We start from the raw sequence: 19621 nt of genomic DNA, 5'->3' as shown, positions 1-19621 counted from the left end.
AAAGCTAAAACCTAGCCTCTCCTCTCTCAAATGTCAAACACTGGCAACAAAAGCACCAAAGTTCCAAATTAAGATGAATAGGCAAAGGTTTACAATGCTGATTGCACCTGTTCCTCGCATAGGCAGAGGGCCAGGTTCAGCATGAGAGCTGGATGGCTGATATTACTGACAGCGCTTTCCAATCTCTCAGCAAAGTGAATGTACTCACACGATTTGCTAAAACAACAACTCTGAGCAATCTCTCTTCTGAATTACCACTCTGTTGCCTCAACTTAAGGACACACAAATGTCGTAGAGATCAAAAATGTCCAGGTGTTGGTAACCTCTTTAATTGACATGTAATTTGCAAATGTTACACAGTTAGTGGCCTGAGGTTTGCCTTCATTTCATATTTTTATTTTCATATATGAAATGATTTACTTATTTAAATAAGACCTGGAGGGTACTCCTTATAATTGAAGCAAAAAAAATCCTACTCCAATAATGCAGAAGTATCAATTTTCCTTAAGGAAGTTTTCTCAAAACACTCTTTTTGATACTAAGATTTTAGTTCAGCTTGGATCATGTATATCCAGAAAAGTTAAATGTTTTTTTTTTTTTTTTTTTTTTTTTTTTTTTTTTTTTTTACAGGCAGAGTGGACAGTGAGATAGAGAGACAGAGAGAAAGGTCTTCCTTTGCCGTTGGTTCACCCTCCAATGGCCGCTATGCCAGCGCGCTGCGGCCGGCGCACCACGCTGATCCGATGGCAGGAGCCAGGTACTTCTCCTGGTCTCCCATGCGGGTGCAGGGCCCAAGCACTTGGGCCATCCTCCACTGCACTCCCTGGCCACAGCAGAGAGCTGGCCTGGAAGAGGGGCAACTGGGACAGAATCCGGCGCCCCGACCGGGACTAGAACTTGGTGTGCCAGCGCTGCAAGGTGGAGGATTAGCCTAGTGAGCCGTGGCACCGGCAAGCTAAATGTATTTTTAAAATTATTGTATAATTTAGAATTTCATTAATTCTATGTGACCTTGTCTCTTTACTTTGTTAACTATTACATTGCTTGAAGTACATAGGTTTTGAAGAAGACAAAATCATTTTTTAATTTGATAAAATATATAAGTATCCTAAATGGGATTGGGTCAATTACTCTTTGTTCCATGAGCAGTCAGTCCTCCAAAGAATTTAACTAAAATATTTCTGAGGATATGATTAAGAAATCTTTGGATCATGTCCTTTACAGAAACTGAGATGACATATATTTTTTCTATAGTTCATTAGTCAAGATTCCATGTAATTTATTCAATTCTAGTAAAAGTCACATTTAAACTATCTTTATTTAATCCCTGATTCCATAGTAAAGTTTACATTGAAAACTATGTCAATTAAACATGTTCCGAATATGTTTGTAATTAGCTGAATCCCACACAATGTCTTTGCCATCTCAAACTTTATTGTTTTTTCATCATCTGAAAAGAATTAAAAATGTTTTACCTTTATTGTCAAACTTACCATTAACAGGCCAGAAGGAAATAAGACAAATAGTGACAAATAGTATTAAATTCTTATTTAGGTTCCTGATCTGTTTCATAGACATTGGGTAAAATTTTTGAAGCTGTGTCTTATGAATTAAAAATTAAGAATGGTGTATTTACCTTGCAAAAGACATTCCATTGATTGTAAGAGCTTTCTTTTTTCATCTGACACTTACCAAAAATGTTTCAAGAATACTGAATTGTAATAAATAATATCATCTAGTTGCCAATTAACCCACATCTAAGGACCAACAGAATGCTTTAGGAAGGAATTGGCTATTTTTACCTACATGGGAATATAACACATGCCACAGGTATTCTGGAACTTGAAGTAGATAGAAAGGTAATCACCTAGGTTGTACCAGACATCCATTTCTCCACTCAAGGTTCTTACTTCTACAATTGTCTGTCCGAGAAAATCATCAGACTCCTTTTTGAAATGTTGCTTGACTCTGGATTTAATGTCATCATCTTCATCCCACACTCTGACTTTGATTCGATCTGTGGAGTTATGGCATTCACTGAAAATAAATGTGGATAAATTAACAACCACCGATGAATGCTTCAAACAGCATCTGTTATGAGCAACTTATTTTAAAACTAACTAATCCAGAATGGCACAGTACATTAAATCAATTAGATTTCCTACACACCCATTCCACCTATGCTGCAAGTACCTGATGTACACATATTGAAGAAAAGTTCATTTAGTTAAATTGTGCTAATAAGGGAAAATCCTACCCTATTTCATATTTCTTACCCTGTTTTATCCTATTATTTCCTGAACCAAAATAAACATAATGTGCCACAAAATTTGACATAAGTCAAATTTCTTATTTGCCACATTTATGTTCATCATTATGTACAGTTATGTACATCCATGTTCAAATTTCTTTCATCATAAAGCTAATTTTATTTCAATGAGTGCTCACAAAAGTGGACTTCACCGACTATAAAATGACATTACAGTTATGAGCAAATTCTTGGTGAACTAAAAGTCCCAGTAAGCACAGAACATAATAAATCAAGAAGAATGGAAGCAAAAACTTTCTGATTTTACGAATAAATTGTATATTCTGGTCCATTCTTCATTTCCAAGTTTCCTCCATTGTCTTTTGTTAAAGCAAACAATTTAGTATTTTCCATTCATATTACAGTATCCCTGATTCAATGAATCTCATATACACTCTCCTTTATGTCTACTTTTAACAATCAGCTGGTCTTCTCTCTATCACATTTCCCAGTTTACTGAAAGTGATGATCAAATCTGAACACTCAGTTTACTCTGAGCTTGGATCCCATCTAGCGTGGGGCCTTTACGTTGGTAGTCATGAATGAGTTATGAGCATTACTGAAGTTGGATTTTATAAAGCAATAAAATAACTGCATCTTCCTTTTTTTTTCAATTATGAGTATAAGCATTAAACCACAGGGATATTTTGTTATCACTAAAACTACAGATATTTACATATAACAAGTGTCACAAAATTGAAAACATTATTTATGCCAGTCAGTGCATTAGAATTGTATTTCATTAAAATGATTTTCTTTTCAATCCTATGTATTTTATTTTGCATGTTATAAAAGCAATTCATTTTCTTTTCTTTTCTTTTTTTTAACTTTTATTTAATGAATATAAATTTCCAAAGTACAGCTTATGGATTACAATGGCTTCCCCCGCATAACTTCCCTCCCACCCGCGACCCTCCCCTTTCCCGCTCCCTCTCCCCTTCCATTCACATCAAGATTCATTTTCAATTCTCTTTATATACAGATCAGTTTAGCATATATTAAGTAAAGATTTCAACAGTTTGCACCCACATAGAAACACAAAGTGAAAAATACTGTTTGAGTACTAGTTATAGCAATTCATTTTCAAAAGGCATCTATAGTCTTCACCAGGCAGCCAAACTGATGTATACTACAACAATTAATTAAGAACTCCTGACAGGGTAGTACCTGCCACATTAACCTATGAGGCAGGTTAAATACATTGTTATTTGTACAGCAAATACAATAAAATAAGCTTTGTAGTCAGACATGCCTATCTGAAAGTTGTAGCTCCACTACTTGTGTTGAATTCAGGAATCTTCAACACAGAGCATTTCTGCGACATTCTGGGTTGTCCCAAACACTGAGGTACACTGCTGTCAGTCAACAGGGTAGGATAAGTGATTTTGACACTCCGCCCTCCCCCGACACACATGTACAGATCAGTCCACCAGAATTGAAAGAAACCGGGAGGCATTAATGCATATGTAAAACCCATTGGCAATTAGCTTAGCTCAGGACTTAATACCTTTTACATACAAACACTTTGGCATGTTTTGTTAGGTACAGAAATATGGAAAGCAATTAGTACATCAGCTGCTAATTGAGTTTTTTATAGTTGTTACTCAAAACTTCTTTACCAAGGGTTGTTTTCAGTTGTGAGAAATTACATCTCCACTGTCAAAACTATTCAGATATTTGAGTCAACATATTTACATCAGTTTGCATTTGAAATAGTCATATTCATGCTGATTTTATCAACAGGTAGACGCTTGTATCTGCTAAAGAATGTATTCCAGGGTAGTTGCACCTGAGCCTTTCTACACTAAGACACATACTAGGTAGGCTTTTGGCATAGGGGTTAAGGTAGCACATCCCATATCGGGGTGCCTGGGGTTCAGTGTCGGTTCTGCTGTCTGCTCATGTGTACTGTGTGAGGCAGCAGATGATAGCTCGAGTATATGGGTCCCTGCCATATACATATACATATACATATACATATACATATACATATACATATGGTAGAAATAGATTGAGTCCTGGGCTCCTAGGTTTGGCTTGACCAAACCCTGGCCCATATACTAGCTGTTGTAGGCATACAGAAAGCGAACCAAGAGGTAGACCCTTGTATGTCTATCATTCAAATAAATATAAATAAATAAGAATACTTTTATTTTTCTTTTATATTATAGTTGAAACATTATGCTAATTTTAAAGCTTAAGTTCATGGATAAGTAAAATTACATGTTATTCTGATTATGTATAGAATAAGTTATTATGAATTATTTAATATAAAGATGATCCATTGAGTCTGATAAGGCTGAGAACTAACAGCTACTATTGATTTAACTTGTATGAATCTCTTTGGCTATAAAATGGAAAATGGGGTGGTACCTGTCTTATAAGATGTTTATGGTTATTACTAAGATAGTATCATACAGCACTTAGCACAGTGCTAGACATTTTAACCCATATTAATGTTATAGTGGCACCACTGCATGAATTTTAAGTTCTAGCCCATGCTTGATAATATATTTATTCTTGACAAAGTTCATGGCATGCATTTTTTAATAATTAGTCATAGAAAAGAAAATCTCTAAAATGTTGCCAAAATAAAATCCCATTGGTTATATTTGAAGGAAAAATAATTCTGTCATTCATAGAAATACCATATATCTAATTTTGAGAAATATTTTATAAGCAAAATATGGCAGAGTTAGCAGGGAAGGAGGCAGAATTACTGCATAATATTGCATGTGCAGTAGCTAACAGAGCTCACTCTCCACCAGGGAGCAGTGTTTTGGTATTGAGTTTCTGGTATTTAGTTCTGAGAGACAAAATGATTGATGCATGATGGCAATGATGATTTCCCTAGAGCATCTCCATGATGTAAGTGGACATTGTTCTTACACAGTAGCATTAGAGGCTGGCACTCTATTCTTGAATAACCTTATAATATATGAAAAATCTTTCAATTTTTTGCATAAACTAGACAGAAGGGACCCTGCTATTTGCTGTTTTCTATTTATGATATCAACTATTGTAACAACTTTAAAAGCATAGAGGGATCTACAGGTAACAGGACATAAAATAGTGAATTTAATCTGTAGAGAAGATGGGGCAGACAATGAGGACTCAATCATATTAAGCTTGAATGTCAATGCATTTTGATATATCACAGCAGAACAGCTAGTCAAACTGTTGAGTGCTCTAACTATGAAAAAAACCATATGCCAACTAGACATTTTTATTTGTAACAATGGAAGGAAAAAGCTCTGCATGTTGGCATGTGCCCCTGCAATCTTGCCACCTTCAAAAATGTATTCCAAAAGAGATGCACTCAAATTAGAGGTGGACTGGTTGTAAGCAGTGAAGCCAGGGAGCACAGTATGCCTACAGGGGTTCACTCAACTTGTGCCTTGAAATGTAAATTGACCGACAATATATATGTGGGCACCCTTCAGGGTGGAGGAAAGCCAGCTGCTTCTGTATCCAAAAAGGCAACTATATCAACAGAGATTTCTGAGTGCAATTTCTAATAGAGATAAAGCCGTGGCCCCGGGTCTTTTCAAGCATCTTTCTTTAGGACATCTTTCAGTGACAATAAGGATGGAGCTTAGGAGAAAAAAAAAGTCATATTAAAGGTGCTGCATTTTACCCTGGTATATACTTTTATTGAAGCCAAGGCTGTAATCATTAGATTAAGGGTGAGGAATCAGAAGAGGTGCCCATAGGTAGCAGTTAAAATTTCCAGGCTTATAAAATTGTCTTGAGTTTTGGAAGCTTAGTAAATGTCTCAGGGAAGAGTGTTTCTAAATGCACCTCCTATTTGGCTGGCATCAGCTGTTCTCAAGTAATTCCTGAGTCCCTGAACTCACAGCAATAGGAAATGGGCTCCAATTACAGTATCTCTCCAACTAGGCCAGAAGATCACTCGCCTGGAGCTTCCGGGATGGCTCCAGTTCACGGGTATTGTAGATAATGTTATACTTATCAAATATTTTTAGAGTTCTTTGTCATTTACTTTATGTTGGATCCACCTTGAGTGTAAGCAATGACAAAATGGGCAAAAAATGTCTACTGAGGTGTAAACCCAAGAACTTGGAGAAAAATGAATAAAGGAAATTCAGGAAGAAGTACCAGAGTCTGTCGGATGGACTAACCAAGAACTACTGGTGCTGCTGGATCAGGAAGTTCTCTGTACACCTGTCTAGCAAGCTAAAAGTCCTGCACTTCAAGCTAAAACTAGTAACAGAATACAATTTTGGGGTTCCTTATCTTGGTAGCGAAGGGCATTCATTCATTTCAGTTAAAGCAGGGATAGGAAAGTATATAAATGCTAAGTAGCCAAATAGGTGCATGGTGGCAGATACTGTGTTTGTCTATCTAACAGCCTTTCAAAATCAATCCCTTGGGCTTTTTCCAAGTTTTACACAGTTTCCCCATCTCCCTTCAACTAAAAATGTATATTTGACAAAGTTTTTCCACTGAGGTATAAGCAATAGTCTTCTGGTACAATCTCCTCTATTTTCTTCATTAACTGCTCTAACACATGGATGTAGAAGAGCCTTCACTAAAGGTATTAACATAGAAAGAATAAGATTTGATGGAATCTTTGAGTTACTGCAGTAGTCCCCAAATGCCTAACTCCTGAAATCTGTGTTGAATGAAACAAATGAATCCTTTTTTTTTTTTTTTTAGTTAGTCTGTAATTGGGGTTTAGTGTGAAACTGAATAAAATTACTACAGAACCAAAAGGAAAAAGGATAAGTAAAAGTTCCTTTTGTTTGATTATATCTGAAATGACTAAACACACCTTTAATTTATGGACTTTTACTATTTCTTACATTTATTGTCTTCTGTGGAATTCTTTAGTTACTTAAAATGTGTTTCACAAACACTAACTTCTATGAAAATATAAATGTCCACATTTTGAGGAAGTTATAGGCTCTTGTAGTAAACAGATTTTGGCAGCAAGAGAAATATCTCTACATGCAGTAGAAAAAAAATCTATCCCATATTTTAGATAGAGGTGTCACAGTTTTATGAAATCTTTTCCGGCTAGAGTTTTCCAAAATGGTCAATTAGTTAAATAACAGATCTTAGTTTACTAGCTTGTGAATTTGGCATTTTTGGCAATCAACAGAAATTAAGAACTTTTTACAAATATAAATAAATAAAATAAGTGCTATGGAACCAAGCGATCTGCTTTGTAGTATTGGTTTAATTTTAAAATATTCCTTTATTAAAAAGCAATTTATATTTTTAACATTATATCTTCTCATTAGAGAAAAGATTATTTTTCCATGGAATGAAGTATTTTGTTCTTTACTAAACTGAAGGAAAACATTTTTCCATTTCTGGACTCAGTATTATTATACAAATGTGTTTTGCTTTGCTCTTATTTTTGTTTTAAATTCACATGGTACCTATGAATCATGATTTGTTCTGGTTTCTTTCAGAAGGCATCCAACTGACTAATCTTTAAATAATTACTTTGAAAAAATGGTCTTATTATAAATATTTTTGGATTTGGAGTTTCCTGTATGTGGCCCATAGCTATATCCCCTATTAAAGCAAAAAATAAAAATTCTCCTTATCCCAAGTTATCAAAGTTTAACTCATTCTGAGATGGATTACTTTACCTAGAGACATCTTCTGTGGATATCATAAAGTCAATAAAGCCTCATTGCCTGATTTTAACAGAAACAAATTTCTACCCAAATAATCATCCCCTGATGTGAGATCATTACTGAAACAGTGCAATAACAAACAGTTGTTTAAAATGTAAACTGCAGTTACAATGCAGCTAGGTCTAATGAAGCAACTAAAATGTATCTCAAATGGCAATTCCATCAGAAAAAAGCAACAGTAAGTCATGTCACCATCAAAAATCATGTTCTTGAAAAATATGTGACATTTCTGGATACACAACTTTAGTATGTCAAACAAGATTCTGCAGTGTTGTAGAGTGATGTACTAGGTATTGTTAATACACACAATTAAGAGAAATATTAAACATACATGAATAAGGATACTGTATGAAATAAGAGATGCATTATATCAAAATATAAGTGATATAATTAGGGAATTTTTTCTCTTATTTTTATATTTTCTATTACAACAAAAAACTCTACTTTAAAATACATCCTAGTAATTGTAAAAAATATTCAGGCTGGAAGTCAGAGCTCTGATTGAGAAAATCATCAGCCAGAAACCTTCTGTGAGAGCCATTGTGAGACAGAACAGCGCTGACAGCATTTCAAACAGTAATTAAATTCTCTAGTTACAGTGTAATTCCCTAAACTGTGACCCACAAAATGGAAATACTATGAGATACTCAACGTTCACATTTCCTCCTTACTAATTGATTATGAATTATGTAACCCAGTTCCATTGCAATATTCGTGTCTCATTTATTATTGAATCAAGATCCCTACACGTCTGTTATCTTTGGATTCTATTACAACAGAAGGACAAACTCTAAGTTCAAAACTCAACGGCAATGCCAAGGAATGTCTGCTGCCCACATTTAACAAGGACATTCAATTACAGGAAATGGGATAAAAGAAAACACCACCCAAAATGTGCTTGTGTTTAAGTTTGCCCAAGGTTTTTCTTTGTTGTGTTGGGATGTCGTAAATCCATTCTATAAGTCAATCACATGCAAGACAATAAAAAGAACAAGAAGGAAAGCATATTGCTAGCATGACTTTGGAAAAGGAAAAGAAGAGGAGCTCCCGCACTGGCATTTAAGGGTTGACTGAAAGAAGTTCATGCATTTTAAGTGTAACAGAGCCAAAGGTCAGCGAATATCAATGCAAGGCACATCTGTTTTCCTGTCCCACAATTAGATGCTGATCCCTCCAAGTATTGCATCATAGTTTTGCATCTAATAGTTTCTCAACAGATCCTAAAGTTGCAGCAAAGTCACTTAAACTGTCTTAATAGTTATTAAAAGACTAAAATTTTCAATAAAATACATGCTAAAATAGTAATATTTAATAATTTGAACTGATTATTAAAATATTAAAATAATTATGAAATATAGAATATAAAAATAATTATTAAATAATATTAAGAGAATAAATGCAAAAACTTTGTTTAGGATCAATACCCCATACAGATAAGCAATTCAAAATACTCAACAACACATCAATAACCAATCTAGTTAAGAAACAGGAAAAGCACCTCCATAGATAGTTCTCAAAAGAAGAAAAACAAATATATGAAAAGATGCTCAGTATCATGAGCCATCAGGGTAATGCAAATCAAAACCACAATGAGATTTCATCTCACCTCTGTCAGTGCGATCATGATGCAAAAGACACAGAGCAACAAGTCCTGGTGAGGATACAGAGAAAGAGAAACTCTTATACACTGTTGGATTTCATAAAAAAACTGGAAATAGACTGCTATGGGATCCAGCAACCCCACAACTGGGTATACACCCAACAGATATGGACACACTTTATCAAAGAGGTACCTGCACTGCCAGGTGTATAGCAACACTGCTCACAATGGCCAAAACATGGAATTCACCAAGGTGTCTGTAATCAGATGAATGGATGAGGAAAATACAGTCTATACGTATATATAGATGAATGTTATTCAGCTATGAAAGTTGAATGAAATTCTATCATTTGTAGCAAAATGATTGGAACTTGAGGACATCATATTGAGTGAAATAAGCCAGACACAAAAGATTAATATCAGAAGATCCCCTTAGATATGAGAGTGAAAATTAAGAAAGAAAACCCAAAAATGAAGAAAGCAAAAGACAGTGATCACTGTCTCTCAGTTTTACTGCATATACAAATGTTTTTCCACATTTTGTTTTAAATCTTTGTCAAACAAATAGATAGGAATTTTATTCTACTATAGTTTTAGTGACTTTTGTGGCTATTTAAAAATTTATATGGGTAAAATTGAAAGTTTTTTCATTTGATTATTGTTTATAGCCCTTGCTTATTTTCCTGCCAAACTATGTATGGCCTTTTTACTTTTCCTTTGTTGAGCTGAGCTCTTTATTTAGAGCATTAAGCCTTTGACTATAATGTGAATTAAAAATATATTATCTCAGAGATATCCAAGATGGCTGAGTCGGGTATAGTCACACTGACTTCAGCTACTCTGGGATATGAAAGTAACATAGGAAGGATCAAATGTCCAGAGGTCTGGCTAATGGGAACTTTTGGCGAGAAGTGAGAAAACAATGAAGCTTCTGAGGACAAGAAAAGAGAAGACAGCGACACTGCCACAGCCTGCTACATGGCACGGCCAGCTGCCAGCTGTGCGCCACCACCTTACCACGTCCAGGCAGGAGGAAATTGCCATGCCCTCTGCCACTCACAGTTCTAGGTCAGAAGGAATCGCACAGTCACCTGCTGACTTTTGCTTTACTCTGGGGAGCTGACTAGAGGCTGAGCAATGCCGAGCTTGGAGAAGGGGAGCCTTACTGCCACCCTTCCCTCTCACATTCCTGCAGAGCGCCAGACTCCACAGGGAAAAATCTCGCAGAGGGCCTCTGTTCCATTCCTGCCAGAATCAGAGTCAGAGTTAGGGAAACACGTGGGGCAAACCACAGATTCCCTGTATCCTCCAACTGTGGGAGTTTGGAGCCATTAACCCCATAGCTAAGCTCCTGTACTTTATGGGAGCCAGGAGGATTCCCCCGAGCTTCTCGGGGCTAGTACCAGAAGCAGCCCATGAAAATATCCACTCCAGCCTGGGAGATCTGGGTAATGACTCCATTGTACCCTGAGACACCAGGACTGGAACAACTACTGCTAAATTGGTTAGTTCCACTAGAATCTACCAGGTGGATCTAGAGAAAAACCTAGCTGTATTCCACCTCTGCATTTATACCCGCAAGATCAAAATTTCCTATATACCTTGTAAATTAGAGTAGAGTTCAGTTCACATCCCCTAGTCCCAGGACCAGAGCTGTTGGTACTACAATCCATAAGACCAGTAGGACTTCAGGAAATACCAGCAGCACTTGAGGAAGGGACCATCTGCATCACACAATCCTAGAACCAAAGTGATGGATATCACAAGGCCCAGCATCACTCAGGCTTGCCAGGGGGCAAAGGGGACAGCCACTTTTGTCTCCCTGGGCCCCAAGAACAGGGACCTGGCTAACACAATCACCAGGGAAACTGATGCTGGCCGAACTCTTCGGACAAAGGTACACACCCTAGGAAACCCATATTTATCTCAAAGCCACACTTCTATCCATATGAATTGCAGCAGACTAGACCACTTTGTCACATACAGGCACAATAGACATTGATTAAGACAAATCACTCAGACACTATACTCCTGGGCTCACCTAGAAGCAAGGTGAAAGCAACAAGCAAAACAAAAATAGAGGAGAAACATGAATTCTTTTTCCAATACACCCTACTACATAAAGAAGAAGGAATGATTACATCAGATGAACAGACATCGATGCAGGGACACAGGAGACAGGCAGAACAAGGTAGGCTGATGCCTCCAAAAGAAGCCAAATCCTCCAGAACTAGATACTGAACTGAAGGAAATCTATGAAACGTCACATATAGCATTCAAAATAAGAATTGTAAAGAAACTCAGCATGCTGCAAAAGAATACAGATAGATGAAAGAGATGAGGAAATGAATACTGACATGAATGAAAATGTTACTAAGGAGATAGAAATCATTAAAAGAACCAAACATGGGGCGGAGCCGTGGCTCAGTTGGTTAATCCTCCACCTGCAGTGCCAGCATCCCATATGGGCGCTGGGTTCTAGTCCCCTTTGCTCCTCTTCCAGTCCAGCTCTCTGCTGTGGCTCGGGAGGACAGTGAAGGATGGCCCAAGTGCTTGGGCTCCTGCACCCACATGGGAGACCAGGAGAAGCACCTGGCTCCTGGCTTCGGATCAGCGCCGTGCACTGGCCATAGCAGTCATTTAGGGGATGAACCAACAGAAGGAAGACCTTTCTCTCTGTCTCTCACTTTCACTGTCTTTAACTCTACCTGTCCAATAAATAAAAAAAAAGAACCAAACAGAAATTTTGGAGATGAAATCCTCAATTAATGAAATTAAAAAAAAAATAGGATTTGGAGCTTTAACAGCAGAATAGACCAAGTTAGATGAAAGAATTTCTAACCTTTAGGACTAGGCTTTTGAAATAATCCTATCAGACAAAAATAAAGAGAAAAGAAAAAAGACTGAAGAAAGTCTACATGAAATATGAGAAAACATTAAACGACCAAATATTTGTATTTTAAGTTATTCCTGAAGGAGAAGAAAAGGGAAAAGCAATTTAGAATCTGTTAAATGAAATAATAGTTGAAAATTTCCCAGGAGATGAAAGGGACATGGACAGACAGATAGAAGAAGCTCAAAGGACCCTATGCAGACTCAACTCAAAAAGATCTTCTCCAAGGCATACTGTAGTCAAACTGACAAAAGCCAAAGGCAAAGAGAGAATCCTAAAATGCATCAAATGACATCTAAAAGAAAAGCAAGTAGATTAATATCAGACTCATCAGTTAAAACTCTACAGGCTAGAAGATATGGCAGTGATATATTCAAAGTCATAAAAGAAAAAACTTCCAACCAAGAATATTATATCCAGTTGAACCTTTAAAAGTGAAGGAGATATAAGGTATTTTCCATATGAGCAAAAACAGAGAATTTACTACCACCAAAGCATCCTTTCAAGAAATTCTGAAGGCGGGTCCTGCATTAGAAATGAACGTCATGAAACACACAACACCACCAAATGTACTAATAGAGCAGGTAATCAGTATCCCATTCAATAAAACATCATGTGTTAGTTTTATCTATCAATACTAACCTTGAATATAAATGGATTAAATTCTGTAGGCAAAAAACTTAGGTTGGGTGAATGGATAAAAAAACAAGACCCCACTATATTCTACCTACAAGAAACTTACTTCATAAACAAAGATACACACAGGCTGAAAGTGAAGGGCTGGAAGGAGATATTGCAAGCAAGTGGAAACCAAAAGTGAACAGGAGTAGCTATCCTGATATTAGTTAAAACAGACTTTAAATTAAAAATTGTAAAAAAGAGATAAAGGACATTGCATTTCGATAAAAGGTTCAGTTCATCAAGAAGACAAAACAATTATATATGTGTATATATATATATATATATATATATATATACACCCAATACAAGATCACCCAAAATACGTACAGCAAATATTATTAGACCTAAAGGGAGAGATAGACTCCAATATAATATTAGTGGGTGACTTCATTACCCCACTCTCATCAATGGACAGGTCATTCAAACAGAGTATCAAGAAAGATAAAAAAGAATTAAAGCATACTATCAAGGCAATGGACCTAACACACAGAAACTTTCACCCAATGGACATACAGAATACATATTCTTCTCATTAGCACATAGAACATTTTTTAGGATAGACCATATATTAGGCCAAAATCAAATATCAGTATATTTAAAAACATTTAAATCATACCACGTATCTTATCAGACCATAAAGAAACAAGACTAGAATTCAACAAGAAAAACACTAGAACACTCATAAATACTTGAATATGCTATGGAATGATCAACGGGTCAATGAAGAAATTAAAAAAGAAATAAAAAATTTTTTTGAAAAAAATGAACACATAGCATGTCAAAATCTGTGTGATACAGTAAAAAGTAGTGTTAAGAGGGAATTTTATAGCATTAAGTGCTTACATTCAAAAAAAGAAATATCTCAATGGTACATCTTGAAGAGTTAGAAAAACAAGAACCCAAAATCAACAGGAGAAAAGTAATAATATGTATCAGAGCAGTAATAAATGAAACTAAAACAAAAAATAAAAATAAAAAAGTTGATTTTTTAAGAAGATAAAGTAAATAAATATCTAGCTGGGCTAACAAAGAAAAAAAATAGAAAAATTCAAGTAAATAAAATTAGCTATGAAAAAGGAGACATTACAACTGACACCACTGAAATACAGAGAATCATAAGAAAGTACTATGAAAAATATGTTATAATAAACTGTAAAACCTAGAAAATATGGATAAATTCCTTGATACATATAACTTATCAAGATTAAATCAGGGTGATATAGGCAATCTAAACAGACCCACAATAAACAGTGAGATTGAAGCAGTAATCAAAAGTCTTACATTAAAGAAAAGTCTAGGATATGATGGCTTTACCACTGAATTCTACAAAACATTTAAAGAGGAATTAATTCCAATACCTTTCAAACTATAGTAAGATATTGAACAGTATGGACAGCATCACTTTACAGCATCACCTTGATACCAAAACTGAACAAGGACATGCAATGAAAAGAAAACTACATACCTATGTCCTTAATGAACATAGATGCAAAGATTCCCAACAAAATATTAGTAAACCAAATCCAAAACCACATCAAAAGATGATACCTCACAATCAAGTGGACTCAACACATCATTTCATCATTAAAAAAAAGACAAACATTCCACAAATTGGGTATACAGGAATATACCTCAAAATCACAAAGGTTATACATGACAAACCAACAGCCAGTGCTGGCATAAAAACTGACACATAGAGCAATGGAACAGAACAAGGAACCCAGAAATTAATCCACATGCAAGCCAACAATTTTTGACAAAACAGCTCAGATAATACAATAGAGTAAGGATAACCTCTTCTACAAATGTGGTGGTAACATCAAATGTATCTATAATGCAGATTTAAATTAGATCCATACCTCTCACCATATACAGAAGTCAACTCAAGATGGCCAAACACCTAAATTTAAGACCTGAGATTGGTGCTGGCGCTATGGTATAGTAGGCTAAGACTCCAACTGCAGCACCAGCATCCCATATGGGCAATGGTACATGTCCTGGCTGTTCCTCTTCCAATCCAGCTCTCTTGCTGTGCCGTGCAAGATGCTCCATGTGCTTGGGCCTCTGTACCCACATGGGAGATGCTGAAGAAGTTCCTGGCTACCAATTGGCTCAGTTTTGGCCATAGAGGACATTTGGGGAGTGGACTAGCAGATGTAAGACCTTTCTCTCTGTCTCTCACTCTCTCTAACTCTACCTACCAAATAAATAAATAAAAACTTTTTAAAAAGACTTGAGTTTATGAAGTTGCTGTAGAAAACATAGAGGAAACACTCCAAGTCATTGGTGTAGGGGATGACTTCTTGGGTAAGACCTCCAAAACACATGCAACAAAAGCATAACTCTGATGTAAATTTAAAATCTGTTATCTCAAAAACAGAAAAGAAAAGTGGAAAAAAGAAGGGTGAGGAGAGGATGGGAGGAAGGGACTATCACTTTAGACTTGTATGGATAAACCATATTGAATCCTAAAAATTAACTAAAATTAAAATAAAAATGAAGGTAAAAAAGCAAAACTAAACAAATGGGACTATATAAAATTCATAAGTTTTGCACAACAAAGGAAATGATCAGTAGAACGAACAGACATCCAACAGAATGGGAAAAATATTTGCAAATTATCCAACAAGGATTAATATCCAGAATATATCAGAATAATATATCCAGAATAGATAATATTCTATTATCTATTATATAATAGATAGTATCTATTATTACATATTATAATAGAATATATAATAGAATATAATAATAATATCCAGAATATATAACTGAAAACACCTGACAACAAAAAAGCAGTTAATCCAATAAACAAATGGACAAAAGACTTCAATTGACAGTGCTCAAAAGAAGAGACACAAATGACCAACAAATAGATGAAAAATGCTCAATATGTGTATATCAGCACTGTTCACAATAGGAAAAATTTGGAATCAACCAAGGTGTTCATCATCAGGGGAATGGATAAGTAAAATGTGGTATACATACAAAATGGGATATTATTCAGCTATAAAAATGAATAAAATTCTACCATCTGTATCAAAATAGAAGCAACTAGAGGACATCATGTTGTGTCAAATAAGATGACACAAAAACACAAATACCACATGATCTCCCTTATCAATAGGAGCTAAAATTCAAAAAATAAAAATAAAAAAAGAAATGCTTGTGTGTATCAGTATTGCTGCAAATAGAGTTTTATAAAACTTTGCTTATGGCTTTGTCAAGTCAGTGATTAAGATAATTATATTACTATAGTTTTAATGACCTTTGGTTACTTTAAAATTTACTATGTAATATTATTCTTTTGGTTGCCTCTTCACTTTGCTGAGTGTTTCCTTTACAGTGCAAAAGCTTCTCAGCTTGATAAAACCTCACCACTGCAAAGGAAACACTCAGCAGAGTGAAGAGGCAACTGAAAGAATGGGAGAAAATATTTAGAAATTATGAAACCGCTGAAGGATTAATGTCCAGAATCTATAAAGAGCTCAAGAAACCTAACAACAACAAAACAAGCAATCCAGTTAAGAAATGGACAAAGGACCTAAACAGGTATTGAATCCATTAAGAACTAATTAAAACTTTACAAAAACAGAAAAATACATACCATCCCAAAACAAATTAAGTGAAAAAAAGCACAATTCTCACTTTTTTAAAAAATCAGAAAATACTGCAGTGTCCATTTTACTGTGAATATAGAGACCACTTAGGAAGAATAAGATCAGAAAAGAGGATCTCAAACAAATGGGAGAAATAGCATGTGTGTGTGTGTTCACACACATGTGTATTGGGGGTGTTTCCTGCTTTTCTGGCTCACCATGTATTTTCACAGTTTAGACCTTCTATTCATTGTGTTTCTTAGTATAAGGATCTACGCCTGTATCTGACAAATATTTACTGGTCTTTCACCACCCAGAGAAAAAGTCATCTCAGTATAAAGTTTCCCTTGGAGCTCATTTATCTTTTCACTTTCATTCCCTGGTATGTTCAGAAAGCAGGTATTCAAGACATTTTTACTGAGCAAATAAGATCATTTTTATAGATAACAGTAACCATATGGTTCATTTTTGTTCCTCATTACATATTACAATATGCATATTCCAAATGGTGGCACAATTACTGTAGCTAAAATGGGTCCATTTGTTTGAAGTTGAAAAAGAGATCCACTTTGAGTATAGGTTTGACATGTAATTGATATTTTAGCAAAGGATTTATATTATGAAATCTTATTTTTATTTAAGTTATGATATGCATCCTTTACTAATGCTTCTTTGTAGGATAAAGAGCTGCAAATCAGTGATCTCTGTAACTCTAAAAGGCCTGCAAAGGTGTATATTCCTGTTGTTCTGTGGCTGTACAAGTCTAAACCTCATGTCCCTAAGTGATTCACAGAATAAGTTAAGCATTTTGCATTTTACTTGCGAGATCAATGTGTATTAGGTATGCTGGGATAGTAGAGCAACCTTGGGAAAATACCTGCATAGTGCAAATTCCATTTGAGCCACTCACTAGTAATATGACATTGGGATTACTCAAGTGCACTAAGACTTCATGTCTAATCTATAAAATTAGAATTCAGACAATTTAAGAGAATAAGGAATAGACATACAAAATGCCTATAACTGTTATATTCTTTTAATTATATCTAACTAATTACAGCTAATTACATAATACAAATGTATAAATATGATTTGTCTTTAACAGCAAATGAAAAATTAATGCAGACATATAAGATTGGGAAAATCTCATTAGCCAAATTATCAAGGCCCAGGAAGTTAATTAAATATTGATATAAACTGATATAATAATATTCTAGTCTATTCTTAACAATACCATTTTAGGGATATATTTTATAATGTAGAAATTTTTAAAACAATTCAAAAAAAGAAATATTTTACAATGTAGAAAATATAGTAATGTAAAAATTTTGAGAGATTGGCTTTTATATGTAGCCATGTACCAGACATGATGCTTTGGTCAATGGCAGATTATATATGACAGTGGTACCATAAAAACATATTGCCTAGTGAAGTCATAGCAGTATTAGTGTGCATAAGTATTAACATCAGTCTATGATTCATACAATGAGGAAAACACCTAACAATGTCTTTCTCAAAAGTATCCCTATTGCTAGGTGATGTATAACTATCACCTATTCTCTTTCTCTCTCTCTCTCTCTCTCTCTCTATATATATATATATACACACACATGTACATATATACACATATATACATGTGTATATATATATACATATGAATAGCATATATATGTGTATATATGCATGTATATTTTTGTGTGCATGCATGTCAAAATGTGACTGGGTATGCATATCCTAGATATTTACATGTATACATATATATGAATATAGACATATAATCAGAGATATACAAGGGGTATTCAAAAGTATAAAAATGTAAATCATACAAACTTTCCTAAATGCCTTTGCATATGATTATACATATGTAGACATTTGATTAGAGATATACAATGATCCTTCAAAATGTTCATGGAAACTTAATTAAAAATTTATTTTGTTGTAAAAATTTTGAAATCCATTTAAATTTCTTTTCATAATGTACATTTTCATGAATTTTTAAAGGTTTAAATATATTATTTTATACATACATACATATAATATGTGATTAGAGGTAGATATTTGAAATTTTTCACAGTGATTATCTAAAAATGACACATAATGTACTATTGAGAAGCCATTCAGAATTTGGTTTAGAACAAGTAGTTAAGCAAGCATTATTCATAAAATACAAAAATTAGAACAAATCCAAGTTCACCAACTGGAGAACAGTTAAACACAATGTGGTATAGTGAGGCAGTACAATACCATTCATTATGAAACAGAAGGGAACTAGTGAAACATGCTGCAAAATGGATCAAACTTGAAAATATTATGATAAGGCTGGCGCCGTGGCTCACTAGACTAAGCATCCACCTTGCAGCGCCGGCACACCGGGTTCTAGTCCCGGTTGGGGTGCCGGATTCTGTCCCGGTTGCCCCTCTTCCAGGCCAGCTCTCTGCTGTGGCCAGGGAGTGCAGTGGAGGATGGCCCAAGTCCTTGGGCCCTGCACCCCATGGGAGACCAGGAAAAGCACCTGGCTCCTGCCATCGGATCAGCGTGGTGCGCCAGCTGCAGCGGCCATTGGAGGGTGAACCAACGGCAAAGGAAGACCTTTCTCTCTGTCTCTCTCTCTCACTGTCCACTTTGCCTGTCAAAAAAAAATATTATGATAAATGCTGGCGAGGATGTGGGGGAAAATGTACCGTAATCCACTGTTGGTGGGAATGTAGACTGGTGTGGTCACTGTGAAAGACACTATAGACATATCTCAGAATTCTGAACATAGACCTAGCATATGATCCTGCCATGTCACTCCTGGGAATGTGCCCAAACCAAAAGAAATCAGCATATGAAAGAGTAATCAGTACCCCCATGTTCATTGCAGCATAA

At 35.3% G+C, this 19621-nt stretch overlaps 1 protein-coding gene across 1 annotated transcript in view; it reads right to left on the bottom strand.

Annotated features, from left to right (window-relative positions):
* The window catches only part of UNC13C (unc-13 homolog C), a 645143-nt gene that overhangs the window by 355129 nt on the left and 270393 nt on the right, over positions 1 to 19621 (bottom strand). Inside the window, exon 10 of the mRNA XM_017348010.4 lies at positions 1868 to 2037. Within this exon, the coding sequence (XP_017203499.3) occupies positions 1868 to 2037 (170 nt within the window). The remainder of the gene's footprint in view (positions 1 to 1867; positions 2038 to 19621) is intronic.

The sequence above is a fragment of the Oryctolagus cuniculus genome, chromosome 12, assembly GCF_051225735.1.
Source record: "Oryctolagus cuniculus isolate XC-2025 breed Fujian yellow rabbit chromosome 12, ASM5122573v1, whole genome shotgun sequence".
Lineage (NCBI taxonomy): Eukaryota > Metazoa > Chordata > Mammalia > Lagomorpha > Leporidae > Oryctolagus > Oryctolagus cuniculus.
This window is presented reverse-complemented; position numbering and strand designations above follow the sequence as displayed.